This window comes from Bubalus bubalis, chromosome 21 (assembly GCF_019923935.1).
Source record: "Bubalus bubalis isolate 160015118507 breed Murrah chromosome 21, NDDB_SH_1, whole genome shotgun sequence".
Classification (NCBI taxonomy): Eukaryota; Metazoa; Chordata; class Mammalia; order Artiodactyla; family Bovidae; genus Bubalus; species Bubalus bubalis.
In genome coordinates this window covers 15,556,742-15,578,229 of record NC_059177.1, presented here as the reverse complement: position 1 = coordinate 15,578,229, position 21,488 = coordinate 15,556,742, and the positions used below count along the sequence as shown (strand labels likewise).

General features: G+C 42.3%; 1 protein-coding gene across 2 annotated transcripts in view; it reads right to left on the bottom strand.

Moving 5' to 3' along the window:
* Positions 1-21,488, bottom strand: part of ABHD5 (abhydrolase domain containing 5, lysophosphatidic acid acyltransferase) — a 41,614-nt gene that overhangs the window by 6,318 nt on the left and 13,808 nt on the right. Inside the window, exons 2-4 of one of the 2 annotated variants that reach the window (XM_006071224.4) lie at positions 13,736-13,821; positions 10,826-11,195; positions 3,757-3,911 (exon numbers count right to left, since the gene is read on the bottom strand). In XM_006071224.4, coding sequence (XP_006071286.1) covers positions 3,757-3,911; positions 10,826-11,195; positions 13,736-13,821 — 611 coding nt within the window. The remainder of the gene's footprint in view (positions 1-3,756; positions 3,912-10,825; positions 11,196-13,735; positions 13,822-21,488) is intronic. The other variant, XM_025271897.3, reaches the window with a different exon arrangement.

Sequence of the window (21,488 nt, the reverse complement as noted above, 5' to 3'; positions counted from 1 at the left end):
AGGGCCCCAGAGGAAAGAGGAAGAAGAGTAGGAACCTTTTCTCAAGTCACTGTTTTCCTTCTAGGGCCCAAGGACTGGCTGGTTTCCCTCTCTGCTACGACTGCCCGTTACTGTAGCAAGGTCTTCCTTCCTTCACCTGCCTCCCTGATTCTCTGAAGGAACCACACAGCTCCACCAAGGATTCTCATGATGCAGGAGACATTCTATACCGCCCTCTCACCCTGTGTGAGCACCAACGGGAGGCAGAGGGCATGAAAGGTCCCTCCTTGGCCTTCTCCCACCCCGTCACTATCTCCTGATTTCCTCTCATCCTTTACTTGCCCCATTACTGCTACATGTACAGCTATGATCAAGCAAAATCCATTTACATTTCAGACCTCTAAAGCTCTTAAGCAGCTTATCAAAGGAGGACCTGACACCTAAGCTGGTGAGCCCTACTGGGATGAGGGGTGCTGGCGCTTCAACATTATGTGAACTGTGAATTTCCAGATGTTCAAGCTGGATTTAGAAAAGGCAGAGGAACCAGAGATCAAATTGCCAACATCTGCTGGATCATCAAAAAGCAAGAGAGTTCCAGAAAAACATTTACTTCTGCTTTATTGAGTACGCCAAAGCCTTTGACTGTGTGGATCACAACAAATTGTGGAAAATTCTTCAAGAGATGGGAATACCAGACCACCTGACCTGCCCCTTGAGAAATCTGTATGCAGGTCAAGAAGCAACAGTTAGAACTGGACATGGAACAACAATTGGTTCCAAATCGGGAAAGGAGTACGTAAAGGTTGTATATTGTCACACTGCTTATTTAACTTATATGCAGAGTATATCACGTGAAATGCCAGGCTGAAAGAAGCACAAGCTGGAATCAAGACTGCCGAGAGAAATATCATCAACCTCAGATATGCAGATGACACCACCCTTATGGTAGAAAGCGAAAAAGAACTAAAGAACCTCTTGATGAAAGTGAAAGAGGAGAATGAAAAAGTTGGCTTAAAACTCAACATTCAGAAGACTAAGATCATGGCATCTGGTCCCATCACTTCATGGCAAACAGATTGGGAAACAATGGAAACAGTGACAGACTTTATTTTGGGGGGCTCCAAAATCACTGCAGATGGTGACTGCAGCCATGAAATCAAAAGACGCTTGCTCCTTGGAAGAAAAGGTATGACTAACCTAGACATCATATTAAGAAGCAGAGACCTTACTTTGCCAACAAAGGTCCGTATAGTCAAAACTATTGTTTTTCCAGTAGTTATGTATGGATGTGACAGTTGGACTATAAAGAAAGCTGAGCACCAAAAAATTGATGCTTTTGAACTGTGGTGTTGGAGAAGACTCTTGAGAGTCCCTTGGACTGCAAGGAGATCCAACCAGTCCATCCTAAAGGAAATCAGTCCTGAGTGTTCATTGGAAGGACTGATGCTGAAGCTGAAACTCCAGTACTTTGGCCACCTGATGTGAAGAACTGGGTCACTAGAAAAGACCCTGATGCTAGGAAAGATTGAGGGCAGGAGGAGAAGGGGACGACAGAGGATGAGATGGTTGGATGGCATCACCAACAAGATGGACATGAGTTTGAGTAGGCTCCAGGAGTTGGTGATGGCCTGGCTTCTGCAGTCCATGGGGTCGCAAAGAGTTGGACACGACTGAGCAACGGAACTGAACTGGACTGGTGAAGAGAGGTTATCTACATCAGTACTAAGGGTGTGTGGCATGGTCACCAAATCATTCTCTATGCCCTCTTCTCATTCCTGCATCCTGCTGCTCTCCATACCCCAAAGGGATGGCACTGGGACAAGGAGGGGCTGGGCCTGGGCAGAGGGTGGCAGAGTCTGCAGCCACCTACACAGAAGTTGCTGCCACACCCTCACCCACCCACCAGGCCAATCTTCTTTTCCTGCTAAGCGAACCTGACTTCCATGTGTCAGTTAGGCAACAACGTGCCCAGGAAAGCAGGCCCCTCACTCGAACCTCTGGAAATAAATGAAGGCTGACTGATCAGTCACAGAAGAGTCTTCTTGGTTGATGGAAGAACATCAGGGGTGGGCAGAGACACATGGGGAAGCCTGCTGGGGTTCCTAGGGGAGACCTTGTTCCCTGACATAGAGCCTTATGCTTTCCCTTCCTCTTGTTCGTGGTGCTGCTTGACGAGCTGACGCTGCCTGTACTAGCAGCCGCTGAACTGTGAGGCACAAGGTCAAGAGAACCACATACGCAGGCCCAGACCCTTCACCAAGGAGCCAGCTGCGAGAAAAAAATGCTAACACCACCTGCCTCCAGACTGCTTGTTAAGAAAACAAGAAAAGGCCTTCTGCTTTAGGCTGCTGAGGTCTTCTGTTACTTCCAGCCTAAAGTCCTTTTCACTGACACAAGCCGTAAGAGGGAAAGGCAGAGGTGCAGACTGTCACCATCCATGACAACGAGGTGAGTGAGGTTGAGACAGAGGAGTCGAGAGTGAAATGAACTTAAATCAGAGACTTCCCCCAAATCTTTGTAGGAAAGAATGACTTTATCTTCTTAACACTAACATTATAGGGCAAGAAAGGAATCTGAGTGATGGTTATTATCCCAGGTCATCGATTAGGTCTGTCTTTGTGACCTGTCAGCTGGATATCATCAGCTGGTTAAACACTCCCCAACAGATCACTTCCTCCCATGCCCCAGGCTAGTAGATACACTACCTGTGACATCCCTGGCTTGGCCTTTTTCAGAATGTTCAAGGTCGCCTAACCTTATCCTTAGCTTAAGACGCTTATTCCCTGGAAGGAAAGTTATGACCAACCTACATAGCATATTCAAAAGCAAAGACATTACTTTGCCAACAAAGGTCCATATAGTCAAGGCTATGGTTTTTCCAGTGGTCATGTATGGATGTTGAGAGTCGGACTGTGAAGAAACCTGAGTGCCAAAGAATTGATGCTTTTGAACTGTGGTGCTGGAGAAGACTCTTGAGAGTCCCTTGGACTGCAAGGAGATCCAACCAGTCCATTCTAAAGGAGATCAGCCCTGGGATTTCTTTGGAAGGAATGATGCTAAAGCTGAAACTCCAGTCCTTTGGCCACCTCATGCGAAGAGTTGACTCATTGGAAAAGACTCTGATGCTGGGAGGGATTGGGGGCAGGAGGAGAAGGGGACGACAGAGGATGAGATGGCTGGATGGTATCACCGACTCAATGAATATGAGTTTGTGTGAACTCTGGGAGTTGGTGATGGACAGGGAGGCCTGGCGTGCTGTGATTCATGGGGTCGCAAAGAGTTGGACAAGACTAAGCGACTGAACTGAACTGCCTGCTAATTATCTGTAATGTTTACCATAAAAAGATTCCTCTTTAAGGAGAGGAGCCTGGTTTCAGTCATCTTTAGGCATTGACTGGTACTTTTTAGAGGAGGAGGAGAAAAAGTAAGGTTTGTTTTTGTTTTCAAGATTTTAACTAACAATGGTATTCAGCAAATACACCTCTGTTGTTCTCTATAAACATTGTGCTCTCTGGGGATACAAATATGTGGCGTTCCAGGTGGCACAGTGGTAAAGAATCTGCCTACCAATGCAGGAGATGCAAGAGATGCGGTTTGATCCCTGGGTCGAGAAGACCCCCTGGAGAAAGAAATGGCAACCCACTCCAGTATTCTTGCCTGGAGAATTCCACGGACAGAGGAGCATGGTGGGCTACAGCCTGTGGGGTCACAAAGTGGGACACAACTGAGTGACTGGGCACAAACACACACATAGGATACAGATATAAAAGCACTCACCAAAGGGCCCTGCAATCCTGAGGCCAGCTAAAGGGTTAAAGGGAGTCAACGCTGCTCCCAAGGCTCTGATCCAAACTGGAATTGGTCTCTCTTGATCAGCAAGGTCTGGTCGTTCAGAAAAACCCCAAGGCTCCACTAAAATGAGATGACTAACCCTGTACGGGAAAGAACAGACTAAAGATCATTTGGCAAATTCACCCTAGGACTAGAAAGAACTTACATGATTTATAAAAAGGTAGAATGAACCTCCTTCAAACACCTGGCATTGAAGAGAAAACTGAGGACTGAACAGGCTACATCTCGCTCTTATTATATGTGAACTGATGAGATTCGGTAGAATTTGAGAGGTATCTGGTAGAAGGAGGGCTTCATATTTAATCTATCTAAATGCAGATAATAATGGATGTGTGAAAGGGTATATGATAACTGTAGCTATTCTTGAGAATCAGAAAAGACGGTATTTGTTGTTTAAGCTACACTCTGGCAAATGATACGGTTCCATATACCTCAACGTTGACACTGCAGAAATGACTGGAGATTAATATTACACTCATAAAATAACTTCAGGCACCAAAAATAGTTATTTCCTATGAGCCAAATTATTCTACAAGTTTAACAAGCATTAGGACTTTGGGTGGATTCAAAAGGACTTTGAATGAACTTTTCACAAACATGAAAATAATTCAATACTATGGGCCAAAAATACACCCTCTAGTTTGGGATTTCAGTTTGATGAACAGGAATGCATGTACCCTACCCATAACATCATGACATCCTGGCATGAGATTCTGTTCCTAATTCTTTCCTAATTTTCTTCTTTACTGATTAAAGAGACAGAACTCCTTCAGTTCGAAGTCATATCAAATTGCTTCGCGGCATCAAGAGTTTTAATTTTTCCATCTAATGAAGCATCTTTCCGATGAGGGAAACCCAGGACCACGTCCTCATGATTGCATCACGGTACCACACATTATCAGGATCCTCAACAACATTCAACTGTAGCCAAAACAGCCAACGGATGTCAGCAAAGATCTCCCAAGGATGAACGGACACTGATTCTGAAGTCCCTTTCCTAAGTCACAACTGAAATAGAAAGGTAAAAAAACCAGAATATGGGAATAGATAGCTATTATTCCCAATGCAAAAAGTTTTATTATTTTTGGACTTCCCCGGTGGTCCAGTGCTCAACAATTCATCCAGCAATGCAGGGGACATGGGTTCAACCCCTGGTCTGGGAAGATACCACGTGCCACGGAGCAACCAAGCCCGTGCGCCGCAACTACTGAGCCCATGTGCCTAGAGCCTGTGCTCCACAAGAAGAGAAGCCACTGAAATGAGAAGCCCACACACGGCAACCAGAGAGTACCTCCCGCTCGCTACCACTACAGAAAAGCCCGCACAGCGGCCAAGATCCAGAAAAGCCAGAATAGATAAATAAATAATAAAAAGTTTTAGTATTTTTGTCAGCACAGATTAGTTAGTAATGAGTACTTTGCTATGACAGCATTTTCTCAGACAGAAAGCTTCAGAGAACAGACCCAGAGCATAGAGCTCCATGGACTCTTGGAGAATACTCAGCCCCATCTTTCATCTCATGACCTGAGAAGAAAGCTGAGATGTACTGTGTGACTCATTTGACAGGAATTATTTACTTTTAATGTATGTGTGTGTGAGTGCTCACTTAGTCGCATCTGACTCTTTGCAACCCCATGAACTATAGCCTGGCCAGCTCTTCTGTCCATGGGATTCTCCAGGCAAGAATACTGGAGTGGGTTGCCATTTCCATCTCCAGGGAAGCTCCCCGATGCAGGGATTGAACCTGTGTCTCCTGCACTGGCAAGTAGATTCTTTACCATTGCTCTTCCTGGGATCCAAACTCATATAGTAATCCAGAACCCACCTTCTAATATCCCAGAGAAGACAGCTTGATGGGATTGTCAGTTCACACCTAGGCTTAAAGAATGGGTCTAGCCAGACAGCATATGAGTCAGCTTATCAGACATCTGTATCGAGATTCAGAGACTAATGCAAACTACAAGAAAAACAAAGAACCAGCAGAGCAGGAACAAGAGAACAGTTCATCAGTTTCAAAACATAAAGAAGCATTCTTCTCCAGCTTAGTCATTACAGTAGGTCTTGTGTCTGAAGATGATGACCAGATTACAGCCTCCAGGCCTAAGAAGTAGATAACACCTGCTCCAACATGCTTATGGGACAGCTGAGCCTATATGCCAACAAGGCTATACAAACCAGACATTCATGTGACATAAAGTCAGCCACCAGCCAGTAATAATACAACAAAACAGCCAGACCCAGAACCAAAATGTACAAAGGAGTTTACAGGACGTACTAGGAAACAAGGAAAAGGACAAGAAAGAAGTCAGTACACAAAGGAGACATTCTCAAGATGCAGTTAGCCCCAGGTATTTCCCATTAGTTACAAGCTACTGAGGGAAGGATGGAGCACAGAACAATGAACTTAAATACCTCTAACTGGGTCAAATAGAACACTCAGTCTTTCATCTCAAGAGGAACCAATAAGAAATGATCAGCCCAGCTCCACATGGTCAGGAGACAGCCAGGCAAGATCAAACACAAGATGATCTGAAAACCTTTGAGTGAAAAAGACCAGATGTAACCTATTCTGTTGTGACTTGGAATGATCTCTTTGCTAAACACTTTCTAAGTTAATAAAAGTTTTCATAGTGTCCTTTTCCTTAGTTTATAACAAATACCTATAAAAAACAGACTGTCTTTGTACAGGATCCTGAGTTGTTGTTGTTTAGTTCCTAAGTCATGTCCAACTTTTTGCAACCCCGTGGACAGTAGCCTGCCACGCTCCTCTATCCATGGGATTTTCCAGGCAAGAATGGAGCAGGTTGCTGGTTCCTCCTCCAGGGGATCTTCCTGACCCAGGGATCAAACCGTCTCCTGGATCTCTGCTACTGGGCAGGTGTATTCTTTACCACTGAGCCACCGGAAAAGCCCATGGGATCCTGAGTGGCAGGAGCCAGAAGTAAAAGAAAATTAAAAAGGAACAGAGAGATGTAAGAAAGGAGATGGTATCTTTGGCTACTTTTGCTGGTTTACTCTACTCTCCCTCTTGCCACCTTACGGTGCTCAGACGCTGCTTGATGAAGATTCTGTAGTGTAGCATGGCAGCCCAGGACACCTCACACAGTGCTTCCTGCTTGTCATACAGCACACCAATCTACAGGTAAAATCACAGGCAACCTGTCTAATTATTACACATCATGGTACGAGAACTGAGAGGAACTAAGGTCATTTTGGGGAAGGAACATGGGGTTTGTGCCTCCATATGGAATAATCTATTAGTCAGTTCGTAACTTCTCTGCCCATCCACCGCACTGCTCTTCCAGAATGGCCAAGGGGTCCCCCTAGCACAGGGCCTTTGCAATTTCTGTCCCTACTGCCTAGAATGCTCTCCTGCTACTTTCCTTTGAGACCTCCATGTCAGCTCCAGTTGTACTTTAGAGTACCATAATGGACCCTGAGCCAAGGCCAGGTATTCATCAAGAGATCTCACAGCTGCCATACTACTCATGTGGTTATTTCTGTCTCTTCCCCCAATGCACTGTAAGCCTTACAGGCACACAAAGTCACTCAACATTATTTAAACACACACAACCTGCTGGATTATAATGTTAGAGTGTTTCATTCAACACTGGTACTTCAATGGAGGATTTAGCCAGGTACTTTTACATCAAGTATCACAATTGCTGAATCTTTGACTACTGATTCTTGATAATCAGTATCAAGAATCTGGGAAATATATGGGGTCACTGCCACAAGGTAGAACAACTTTTACGGACAGAGGCACTCTGCTGCTCATAGAGATCAAGCACACAGGTTGACCTAATGTACCAAAAACTGGAAAAAATCAGTTTTTACTTGTTCTCTATCATTGGAATCCTTCCAAAACAAGTGTTTTAATCTAGGAATTTTTGCTCTTCTCCCCAAACCATCCTATAAAAATAAATCAAGAATGAAAGAACGGGGCTACCCATAAAAGACAGGATTAATATATATAGATTGGGACTTAAGTCCCAGTGAGTAAAAAAAATGTGTCTTTGTGTCTATGTGTTCTCCACGCATAGAAACAACAGAAGTTAAAGAGCTGTGGTTCTCTTAGGAGAAAAACTTTGAAAACTCTATCTGTCATACCTGAGGCAGCAAAGCAGAAAGTGGTATTCTCAAAGTCCACTCAAAAAAAAAAAGAAAGACAAGACGCACAATGAGTGAAGGAAAGTAACTGAATTTCATTTGGTCTCTATTAGACCATCTTCCCCTTCCTCTCACCCTCCCACCAAAGTCTTTGTGAAATGCAAAAATTTATTTTAAACTCATGACAGCATAATAAAAATGGTCCTTGTAGGGGAGGCCATGCACATGTGAGAACAGGGATTACATACGGAATCTCTGTACCTCTCTCTCAAAATAATTAAACACAAGTTTTTAAAAAGGTGCTTGGATCAAGTTAAAGTTGGATAAGTGACATTTAGAGTAGGTAGTTCCTTACAATACAAAACAGACTACTCTACTGCACCAGAGGAAATACATATATGCCACCCAGCAGCTTTTCTGGCTCAGGTAAAACCTCTCGGATCACACAGACGGTGACCCTGACGACCACCCATATGTTTAGTATGAGTGCAACTTTGCTAAACCTCACTGACTGTGAGCTTGCTATAATTATGAACAAATGTAGGTGGCCATCACTTGTGTTTAACTACGTCTGGATCTGTGAATCTGCTAAATTGTTCAGTTAGCCATAACATCAGATCTTCTATGTAAATCTGAACTAATTTGCTTCGTCAGAATGGAGGAGGAAAAATTTCTGTAAGGTAAGAAATTGGCACAAGTAGGGACCATTAATAGTAAAAAGAAAAAAACACACTGGCCTTCACTCATGACTTGGGATCTCTGAAAACCCAAAGTGAAATCAACTTGTGTTTCAAGATGGAATTTTTACACAGTAAAAAATATAGGCCTTCATATCCAACATATTCTGTGGAGTTTCACTCAATATTTAGCAGCAATCAGCCAATTTAAACATGCTAATTATTTCAAGCATTCTCTCATTCATCCATTGCTAATACTTAGTGGTTCTTGGTCCTCACACTTTATGAGGCACAAACATTCAAGAATCATTTTCTAAAACGTAGTCAGTTCAATGCAGGGATCACTGGCTTTATTTTACATACTTGTTCTGCTCCCTTATTCTCTTTTATAGATGGTTTTCAAGTGGTTATTCCCTTCTAAATCACTGAAGCATCTTATTTCTTTAGAGCATTTCCCAACTGCAAATGAAAATCTCACCAAGTGACCTAAATGGCAGATAGCCATGAAGGGTCAGGAACCTGTGACGTATGGTTTCATGACCAGAGCCTGGCCCACTGAGTGCCACATCCTACCTCCAGGGAATAAATACCACAAGATAGACAAGAAGAATGGACTTGTGGACACAGAGGGAAAAGAGAGGGTAGGATGAACTGAGAGAGCAGCACTGATATACACACGCTGCCACATGTGAAACAGACAGCGAGTGGGGCGCCGCTGTACAGCACCGGGCGCTCCCCTCAGGGCTCTGTGATGACCAGAGGGCTGGGAAGTGGGATGCGGGGGAAGGGAGACTCAGAGGGAGGAGATATATGCATACACAGAGCTGATTCACACTGTTGTACAGCAGAAACTAACACAACACTGTAAAGTAATGACACTCTAATAAAAGCAAAATAAATACCTGACCAGAAACAGAGGAAGCCCAGCCTCCACAGTTAACCATGTTGCCTTACACCAGAAGAGTAATCACTCTTCCCCATACAGGCAGTTGTTTATCACTGAGAGTAGGACTTGATAAAAGACAGTAATCCCAAAAAGCCAACTAGAAGAAGGAAATCTGGATTTCTTTTGAGACAGACCTACCAGTTAGCAAAACTGTTTTACCCTCCAGCAGAGAGGACTGTGCTGTGTCAACAGCACCTGCAGTTATGCAATGGACGGCCTGACAGGTGCCCCCACACACTCTGAAAATGACCATCATTCCATTCACAGACGTCAGCCTCAAAGTCGGTCACAATTTCGGATTAGTCCATTACTCCAGTGGAAAAACACACTGGCAACACAAAAATGCTGACAATTTTTTGTTTTCTTTCCAAAAAGATGAACAAAGCAAAAATGAGCTTTGCTTCTATTTTCTGGGCACTCCAATGTGACCTCCTCTCAGATTCAGTTCAGTTCAGTCGCTCAGTCGTGTTCGACTCTTTGCGACCCCATGAATCGCAGCACGCCAGGCCTCCCTGTCCATCACCAACTCCCGGAGTTCACTCAGACTCATGTCCATCGAGTCAGTGATGCAATCCAGCCGTCTCATCCTCTGTCGTCCCCTTCTCCTCCTGCCCCCAATCCCTCTCAGATTAGCAACATAAATAACAGGAAACAGCATAAGAAAATATGGTAAAGGAAGGAGGAGATGCTACAAAGATTCTGAAGTAAACAATCATTAATTGAATGACTCTGAAAAAAAAATTCTATAGCAATAAAGGTTAGGGCACAGTAGAATAAAAATGCTACAAGATATAATGTGGGTATATTTTCTGTAGCTTAGAGATGAGGAAACTAAAATTTAGAGTTAAGTGATTTCCTCTAAGCCATAAAGACAGCACGAGAGCCTATGTGTTCTAATTTCTCTGGTTTCTTACTGCTGCTTCCTGAAACCTAGAAAAGACTAGGAAAAGCCTGCTGGATCCATAGGTCTAATGATGATAATAACTGTAAATAATAACAGCACAACAGTTTTTACTTGTGGCTTACATTGTGTATATTCTAATAAATACAAAGTCCTTTCACAAGCCTCCTACGTAGCAGATATAACAGGAAAACCTGACAATATTATTTCTGCTACTAAACTGGCCATCAGCTGTGGCTGTTCGACCTACAGGGTCCTTTAAGAGAATGTCTGTTTTCGAAGGATCAGACGCCAACCACCACCAAAGAGGGGAACTGGAAACGGATGCCTGGGTGCCTCTCTTCTGACACCCCTACTCACCTGGATGGGTACTTCAGTGAGTAACCAGCAGCCAGGAACCCACCTAGGTTGTGTCCAAGCAAGATCATTTTGTCCAGCCCAAGGGCGCATCGCCACTCTTCAATGGATTCCACAAACTGATTCTCCACTTCTTCTGCGTCACTGTCAAATCTGGGTCGACTACTTCGTCCAAAGCCCAGCAGGTCAAAAGCATAGACAGGTCTATTGGTGCAAAGATCACCAAAATTCAGTGCCCAGAGTCCAAGGCCTCCTCCAAAACCATGGAGGAGGACAAGCGGAGTCTTATTTGAAATATGAGAGAGCTTCAGCGTCCATATTATATTTCCATTAGATATACGAACAGGTTCTTTTTTGTATGTGCAGGGGACACCTAACAGAAACATAAAAAGAGAAATTCTGTTTAGCCTCACGACTTCTGAGAAGGGGAGTAGTCTCAGAGCAACGGGAAATTAATCATCTAGGAACCACCTAGTATGCATTTACATGATTTTAGCCTTTATTATGTCAGCCCTTAAAAAAAAAGTACACATTTTATTGAACCAAGTAATTCTTAATGACCATATCTCACACCTTAGTAGGAAGAGCTATCTCAGACAAGTCTCAAGTACCTGTGTCCTAGGCTTCCTGGCAAGTCATATTAGCTCTTTGGACTTCCTTCCACATCCATCAGTGGAGGGTGCTAGAGAGGGACACAGTGGTCACTGAATCCATTATTTTAAGGTCTGTGGCTTTACCGACAATAACAAAGTAATAGTACCTTGTATGTGTAGAACACTTGAAGGTTAAGCATTAAAGATTGAAGTCAGACTCAAAAGAAATACTTTTTCCTAAAAAGTCATCATGAATTTGGGGAAGGATTAACAGTATGCATATTGAACATGTGTTGAAATCTTAAGTCACCACAAAGTTTAGTAGAAAAAGATCACAGGGCATGGCAGGAACTCTTCAATGGGAGTGCTAGGTAGTCTGAGTTCAGATCCACAAAAGTAAATACTCCAGAGAAAATAATCACAGTTGTGTAGATAAAACATCTTTCTTATCCTCAGTGCTACAGGACTAAATACTTTAAATTTCCCCCCAAACTGACTAAAGATGGAACTAATTTGAAATCCTTTTACCTCACATTATCAACTGAACAGCTACACTTTAGATATATCCCTTAAGGATTTGTGCATATATGTCTACAGTGGACAAAGAGTGGAGAACCACAAGTTTCTTCCCTTTAACCTGAGAAATCATTTTCGGTTTTGTCCCCACGTGGCGGCCAAAAGGGAAACCCAGCATTTGTTGAGAATATTAACAAAGTCCACGTTACCTGAGTGAGGGGAAATGACAGCAGTCTGGAGAGGGAGGTGAGCTGGTGTTAGTGCCAAGCCCACCCACACTGGCATTTTGAACACAGATATCGTGTGAGTATTCCTATAAAAACTACCTGTGACCTCTATGAGAGCTCATCTCACTGTATTAGTTGGTGCTCCTGTGTCTGACATTGGAGCAGGGGCCAATTCTCCTATCTGCATCCCTAGAACCTAGCAGGAGGAAATCATTATGTTCATCAGATACATGAAATGAGTTCCTAGTGCTCCTGCCCTTTTTTTTTTAAATCTCCTGACAAGAATTTTTTCATTTAGTAAACCACAATGACAACCTTCCCAGCTTTGGAGAGAACAAGATTACCTAATGGAGTTTCATGTTAAAAATACATGTAAAAAGGCTAAATGTCCCCTTCCAGGGATATATCCAGTTACGGTCACTTATTCCTGAATTATTCAAATTTACAACAAAATTCATTTGTGGCAGAGAGGATGAAAAACAGGTGTAAGTATCTGCACAAACATACACAATAATCACAGATGTACACCACTTAACCTCCTCCTCTAAACAAAACTGCCCAGTAAACAACATTGCTTGAAAGTATATCTACAGATACCTAGGAATATTCTGAGAGTACACATTTGGGTAAACGTCAGCACTCACAAGAAACAACAAAAACAAAAAAGTTTCCATACTACTATGAATGTCAACATAAAGAATCCTACAATCCTAGAACCAGAAAGAATTCTAAGGATCAACACAGCCACTTCCTCTTATAGGCAAAAACTAGAAGACTGAGAAAAGGCACTTGCCCAAGATCCTGTAAGCCCTGGCTGCAGCCCTGGGCCTAGACCAGGTTACATGGCTATACTCCACTATCTATTCCAATAGACAAGGCTGCTTGCGCTGCAGCACAAAGGCTGCAGGCTGCTCCCAAAGCACAGTCTGGGGACCTCTGGTGAGTTGGGGACCCTTTTGGGAGGCTTTCCCAGGTCAAAACTATTTTCAAAACAGTCTCAGACGTTACTTGTTTTTTCCACTCTCATTCTCTGATGGGTATACAGTGGAGCTTTCCAGAGAACACATGGTAAGTGATGACCAACAGCCTAAATGCAGAAGCACATGTAGGCATCCAGGGGTCTTACCTTAAGCCAGACGTTAAACAGATCTGTAAACTTGTAAACAATGTTACTTGTCTTGATACATTTGTTCAGAAAGTAGCTATTTTTAGAAAACGTTATTTAAGCTGCAATGCGTTTATTGCTAGGGTTTTAAAGTAAATTAATGTTACCATAGTTTAATTTATACAGTTTTAATTTGTAATACAGTAACTATTGATAGCTATAACCACTAAACAAAGACCCTTGGGGTACTTCTTAATTAAAGAGTATAAAAGGACCTCAAGACAAAAGGTTTGAGAACCCTTGCCTTCTTTCCACACTTACACACTTACTGATGACATGAAAAAGGAAAAAAAGAAGTTCTTTTGCCAACAACTAACACACCACAGAATCTTATCTTCAGTTTCAAGACAATGCAGTATATTGGACCTATTTTAGTAAATGGCTCAGTTCACTTATAAGAAGAAAACCTTACATTTTAACATTTTCTCTTCAGCTTCTTTAAGGTGTGAGGTTGATGTAGGGCACCATGTGGGAAGCCAACCAGTTAGCCATCCTGACCTAGAGCATCAAAACAAAATACAAAGAGGTGAGTTCATGCTCTTCTCAACTCCCAACTGTTGCACAGGGAGAAGAAAAGCAGAATAGAAAGTTCACTGTGTGATGAGGAAGCTGTCTGCAGATGACAAATTCACCAAATAGGTACATAGCACTGTGATAGAGAACTGAGATACAGACACCTTCAACCTGAGAACCTCCATGTAGATCTCAAAGTCCTTCTTACCTTCACGGATAGTCACACTCCACACAGTCAAGTAGACTAAAAATGGACAGAACAAGAAAAGAGAAAAAAGGCATCCCTCACCCCACTGCAAGACAGTTTCTCATCAGGGTGGAAGTACAGAAAGTCAAAGACCATGAGTTCGATCATTTCAATGGCAGGTTCACAGCAAATATAAAACACACTTTCTATGAGGGCAGAGAGAAGAGAAACCTTATTAAAGAATGAGATTAAAAAAAAAAAGGCTTCAAATCTTATGGTTAAGAGTAGAACACATTCCTAAAACAAACGCAGAGGTCGGGCCCATGTTCAATCTACCATAGCATGACCTGGTTAACTATTAAAAGCTTTGGATTCCAGCAAACAGCAAATGATGAGAATGTCCCAGGCATCTGGAGGAAGATAGCTAAAGAGAGAACAAGCAAGCAGGCCTTGGGCAAGAGGTGAGGAAAGGCACAGTGAGGCTCGTAGCAAAGCAAACAGAGGAGGAGCCTTCAGATCCTGACTCAGCAGCAGAACGTAGGCACATCCTGGCACGACGCGGGACATCAGCGTTCACCTGACAGTCCCCAAGAGCTCAGCACCTGACCAGTATCGCTTAAAGTGTGACCTTTCTCATGAGAGGAAATGAATTCGAGAAGACGAAGCAGATTCCAGAAGAGACGCGACAGCCAGAATGAAGGCTCGGGCAACAGGGATGGAGACAAGAAGATGAGGAATAAGGAAAAATTAAACCAGGTGAGGGTAAGAACTTACAACTAGAAGATGAATAAGTTCTGGAGACTGAATGCATGGCATAGTGATTACAGTCAACAATACTGTACTGTAGACTTCGTAACTAAGAGACTAGATCTTAAATGTTCTCACCACACACAAAAAAGAGAATTATGTGATGTGGCAGAGGTGATAGCCAAGCTATGGTGGGAAACATGCTGCAATATATAAATGGATAAATCAACACACTGTATATCTTGAACTTAACAATGTAACATGTTAATTATATCTCAATTCTAAAAATAAAAAAAAGGCAAAAAAAATCTAATGGAAGAAACCCGAGACCCAACAATTCTAACACATGATAGAATGAACTCACTCTACAGTTACTTATTAAGCACACACTATCTTTACAGAACTATTCTATTCACTTCAGGCGTATCAGTTACCAAACAGAGCTAACAGTGATTTATTCTCCCTAAAGGGATCAGGAAGTTGTTTTTGGACTGGATCTTCAAAAATAGGGTATTTCTTTCTTTTTTTAAAAAAAATATATTTTATTGAGGTATAGTGGACTTACAATGCTTCAGGTGCACAGCAAGGTAATTCAGGTATACAAGGTATACAAATACACACATATTATTTTTGAATTTATTTTCCATCATAGGTTATTGCAAGATATTGACTACAATTCCCTATGTTATACAGTAAACCTTTGTTGCATATCTATTTCTTAATTAGAAATCTATCATTCTATTCATACTAAGTCAAACAAATAGAATCAAAATGTCATAATTTTTCCAATTAGGCAAAAATTCATGTTTATAAAATACATATATCATACATATATATATATATATATATGTATACAAAAGCTTTTCTACTACACTTGATAAAGGCTCGAGAAAGAACATCCCCCCAAAAAAGAAGAGATGGAGAAACTGGAGAACATAAACTAAATGAAATGGGAGCACTGAATATGAAATATAAAAAGTGAAACAAACTAGATAAAAGTAAAAGATCATCGTATAGTCCAGTTGTTTTTAAATATGGCAGCTCATTAGAAACATATCTGGAGCTCTGGAGAAAAAAAGCAATACCTGAGCATTTGTACTTTTCAAAAAATTTCAAGATAATTCTGATACGCATCTGGATTTTAAAAAGTGATGACAGGTTCTTCTACTAGATCCTAGTTTTGGTGATACAGAGTTCTATTATTTTCCTGTTGATCAATCATGATACATAGTATTAAGTGAGTAATACTGTGATCATAGTTATGTAATCACAATAGTAAAAGATATTTATCAGTTTTCACAATAAAATAGACAGACAAAAAATAAAAGATAATTACGACTGCAAGCCATAATTGGAACATGATTAACAGTATAAAATAATTGCATACAATTGAGGGAGGGTCGAGCAGAGTGGTGTGGTAAGTGGAAGGGCATACATGCACATGTTTGCATCCACCCAGCCTTTTGGTTGGTGCATTTAATCCATTTACATTTAAGGTAATTATCGATATGTATGATCCTATTACCATTTTCTTAATTGTTTTGGGTCTATTTCCTGTAGGTCTTTTCCTTCTACTGTTTCCTGCCTAGAGAAGTTCCTTTAGCATTTGTTGTAACGCTGGTTTGGTGCTGCTGAATTCTCTTAACTTTTGCTTGTCTGAAAAGCTTTTGATTTCTCCATCAAATCTGAAGGAGTCTTGCTGGGTAGAGTATTCTTGGTTGTAGGTTCTTCCCTTTCATCACTTTAAATCTATCATGTCATTTCCTTCTGGCTTGTAGAGTTTCTGCTGAGAAATCAGCTGACAGCCTGATGGGAATTCCCATGTATGTTATTTGTCATTTTTTTCCTTTTCAGTTTTAATATTTTATCTCTGTCTTTAAATTTTGTCAGTTTGATCACTATGTGTCTCAGCGTGTTTCTCCTTAGGTTTATCCTTCCTGGGACTCCCTGTGGTGCCAGAACTTGGTTGACTATTTCTTTTCCCATGTTTGGGAAGTTTTCAGCTATTATCTCTTCAAATATTTTCTCAGGTCCTCTCTCTCTCTCTTCTCCTTCTGGGACCCTTACAGTGTGAATGCAGGTGTGTTTAATGTTGTCCCAGACGGTCTCTTAGGCTGTCTTCATTTCTTTTCATTCTATTTTCTATATTCTCTTCTGTGGCAGTGATTTCAACCATTCTGTCCTCCAGGTCATTTATCCATTCTTCTGCCTCAGTTATTCTGCTATTGGTTCCTTCTAGATACAGGAGCCTGGTAGGCTGCAGTGCATGGAGTCGCTAAGAGTTGGACACGACTGAGCGACTTCACTTTCACTCTTCACTTTCATGCATCGGAGAAGGAAATGGCAACCCACTCCAGTATTCTTGCCTTGAGAATCCCAGGGACGGGGGAGCCTGGTGGATTGCCGTCTATGGGGTCATATAGAGTCGGACATGACTGAAGCGACTTAGCAGTAGCAGTGTATTCTTCATTTCTGTTTGCTTGTTCTTTAATTCTTCTAAGTCCTTGGTAAACATTTCTTGTATCTTCTCAATCTTTGCCTCCATTCTTTTCCCAAGATCCTGGATCTTCTTCACTATCATTATTCTGAATTCTTTTTCTGGAAGTTTACCTATCTCCACTTCATTTAGTTGTTTTTCTGGGGTTTTATCTTGTCCCTTCATCTGGGACATAACTTTCTGCTTTTTCATCGCGGTTAACTTTCTGTAATACAGTTTTTGTTTTAGCCACTGCAAAACTGTGCTTCTGTCTGTCCTCTGATGCATGAGGCGCTTCCTGATGGGAGGGACTGGCATGGGAAAAATTGGGTCTTACTCTGGCAAGCAGGGCCTTGCTCAGTAAAGCTTTAATCCAATTATCTGCTGATAAGTAGGGTTGCACTCCCTCCCTGGTAGTTGTTTGACCTGGGGCACCCCAGCCCTGGGGTCTACAGACTCTATGGTAGGATTAATGGTGAACTCCAAGAGGCTTTATGCCAAGGGGGACCTTCCAGTGCCCCCATTCCTGCAGTGAGCCCCTCCGACCCACACCTCCCGAGGAGGCCCTCCAACACTAGTTTTGGTTCAGTCTCCGGTGGGGTTACTGCTGCTCTCCTCTGGGTCTTCGTGTGTTCAAAATTTTGTTTGTGCCCTCAAAGACTGGAGTCTGTTTTCCCTCAGTCCTCTGGAAAGGCTATAATTGAATCCCGCTGGCCCTCAAGGCCAGATTCCCTGGGGATTCCCAGTCCCTTTGTCAGATCCCCAGGCTGGGAAGCCTCATGTAGGGTTCAGAACCTTCACAACAGTGTGAGAACTTCATTGGCATTATTATTCTCCAGTCTGTGGATCACCCACCTGGTGGGTTTGGGATTTTCATTTTATCGTGATCACTCCCCTCTTATCCTCTTGCTGTGACTTCTTCTTTGTCTTTGGACGTGGGGTATCTTTCTTTTGGTGGGTTCCAGAATCCTCCTGTTGATGGCTGTTCAACAGCTAGTTGCAATTTTGGTGCTCTCGCAGGAGGAGATGAGCACACAGCCTTCTACTTCACCATCTTGAACCGAAACCAGAGGATATTTCGAAAGCTGCAGTGGTGGTTCAGGCAGTCCCCGTGTAGGAAAGGCATGAGCACACGTACACAATGAAGTGTGCCATGCATGTGGCGAGGTGACAAGGGCACTGTTTCCAATGGCTGCTCTAACGAATTACCACATGCTTCAAGCCACAGAAACTCATTCTGTCACAGCTCTGGAGACCCAAAGTCTGAATTCAGCGTCACTGGGCTGAAACCTGGCTGCTGGCAAGGCCACCCTCCCAATGTAGGGTCTAAGGGAAAAACTCTTTCCTAGTCTCTTCACGGTTCTGGTGGCTGCTGGTATTCCTCACCCCGAGCGGCAGCACTCCAGTTACCTGTGCCCCTACTACATGCCTTCCCACTGCCGCATGTCTTCTGAAGCAGGAAGTATGTTCCAAGGTAGAGTAAATGCACTCAATAAATAGTAGTTGATATTATACTGACAACAATAGCTATGATTCACTAACATTGATGAGGCATAAAATAAGAGTTTTATATAAGGTTCAGAGGGAGCGCAAAGATAAGAATTGACAGAGAATTGTCATTTTACATTAACTGCTTGTCTCAAAGGTAAGGCTGCTTCTAGTTGACCTGCACTGGGAACTGCAGCCTTGCTTCAGCCTTTCACTTGAAGCTTTAATGTCATTTTTGGCATTTCTTATTCTCTGTCCTCTAGACATATAACATTCCCTGTCCTCTTGCTTCCTGGACCTGAATATCCTTGGAATACACCTCTCCCCTTCTTCCCATGATTCATTAGACTCTTATCAACCTCAGATTAGATTCCATTTCTCCCACATACCCAAAGAGGATTAGATCAAGGTGGCAGGATGGACTCCTGTAATCAAGCTCTCTATTTTCTTAATTCTCAAGTTGTGTCCTCAAGCTCACATTTATTCATCAGTATCCTCACCTAACTGAAAGATCTCTGAAGGTAAGGACTCACTGAACGCTCAGTTTCTATCCCAATACCTAGCATATTAATATACATGAAGTTTTTTGCTTCACCTTAAGTGTACTGCTTGCAGTGAATTAGAAGTGGATGACTGTGAAGCTCTCCATCTTAATATAAAATTGGGTTACATGGATGTATGCATGTAAGTCAAAATTCAGCAAATGAACACGTAAAAACTTAAGTGTATTTCATCATAATAAAATTTTACACCAAAAAAAAAAAAGATAAACAGTCTGAATTTGATAATTGGTTACAAAGAAGGGATACTAGAGGATTCCTAGGTTTCTGTCTGAGATGCCACCAATAACAATAGAGAATACAGTAATAAGAATAGCTGTGAGGGACTTCCGTAGTGGTCCAGTGGTTAAGACTTCATCTTCTAATGCCAGGGGTGTGGGTTCAATCCCTGGTTGGGGAGCTCAGACCCCACATGCCTCATGGCCAAAAAAATGACAACATAAAACAGAAGCAATAATGTGACAAATTCAATAAAGACTTTCCTAATGGTTCACAACAACAACAAAAAATCTTTCAAAAAGAAAAGAATAACATTGAATAGAAAAACATGCTAAGTTCTGAATAGGTTGATACAGCATCTACCACATTTTTCTAGGGTTTGTAGGCTCATCCTACTGCATTTCCCTTCCCTATAAAATTTCTCTAGGCATTATGTATAACAGGTGCTCAATAAATAAAGTTTGCTGAATGATTAAGTCACTCAAAATCCAAGATACTCTCAGTTCAGGCTACACCCATTTCACAGATGTGAACACTGAGGTTCAGAAATGTCAAGCAAAAAGCCCAAGAGTATACCACTAGTAAGTTCAGTTCAGTTCAGTTCAGTTGCACAGTCGTGTCCGACTCTTTGCTATCCCATGAACCGCAGCACGCCAGGACTCCCTGTCCATCACCAACTCCCGGAGTCCACCCAAACCCATGTCCATTGAGTCGGTGATGCCATCTGTAAGTAAATGACATAAATAGAGGTGTGACTTGAACTGAGTGACTTCAAAACTCTTTTTTCTCAGGCAACCACCTTCCTTAAAACGTCTGAGGAGTTGTCATTACCTATAGAACAAAGTCATATTCCTGAGACCCATGCAGAAAATGCTTCACATTCCATCCATAGATTAACCTCTCCCCATCTTAAGTCTTTTCACACTGTACTTTTTCAGTACCTCATAACTCCCCAAATTTCATAATATTTTATGCCTCTGTGGCTCTGCCTCTGTCCAGAACACCTTGTCTTTTCTGAGGTACTTACTGTCCCTGATCCTGATGCCAAGAGTCATTAGTCACTCCTCTGACCCTTGTCACAGATACAGTTAGTATCATTGCTCTGGTTACTTGTTTACGTTATTTATCTGCCCTATTGCACTGTGAGCATAACGAATGCTAAACCCACGTTTAACATCATTCTTATAATGCCAGTGCCAAAAACACTAAGTGGCTGATGGCCATGTGAGTGCCTCATAACTGTGTGTGTGAAATGAAGGCCTTGGTCATAAGAAATAAAAGAAGCAGATGAAGGAAGGCAAATGAGGATCATTTCTATAGGCAGAGAGCACCTCCAGTACCACCGGTTCTCATTAGAAGATAGGACGTGGGCAAGTTACAGGCCTGAACCTCCCAAAACAAAACAAAAACCAAACAAATGTCAGTGCAAAAAGGTCAATCAAGAAAAGGGTAATCAACAGAATGAACAATTTAGGAAGGTGATCAGAAGTCTGGGGCTTCACACTTATTTCTTCATATACATAAATTTTTACTTTTTATCTGCTAGTCATATTTCTTCTTGTCTTTAGATATAAAGACTTCATAGTAAGTTTCATAACTATGTATGTATGTATGCATATGAACACACATACACACAGAGGATTACAGGACAGGACTATAAGCAGGTGTGGGCTTCCCAGGTAGCTCAGGGAGTAAAGAACCCACCTGCCAATCAAGGAGATGCAAGAGACTCAGGTTCGATCCCTGGTTCAGGAAGATCCCCTGGAGCAGGAAATGGTAACCCATTCCAGTATCCTCCCCTGGGAAATCCCATGGACAGAGGAGTCTAGCGGGCTACAGTCCATGGGGCCACAAAGGAGTCAGACATGACTGAGCGACTGAACAACATAAGCCAATGTACTTACTTGGTCAGGTTTTCACAGCAGGTGGGTTATACTGTGGAGACAATATGTGAAAAGAAGAATGCTGGGGTTCC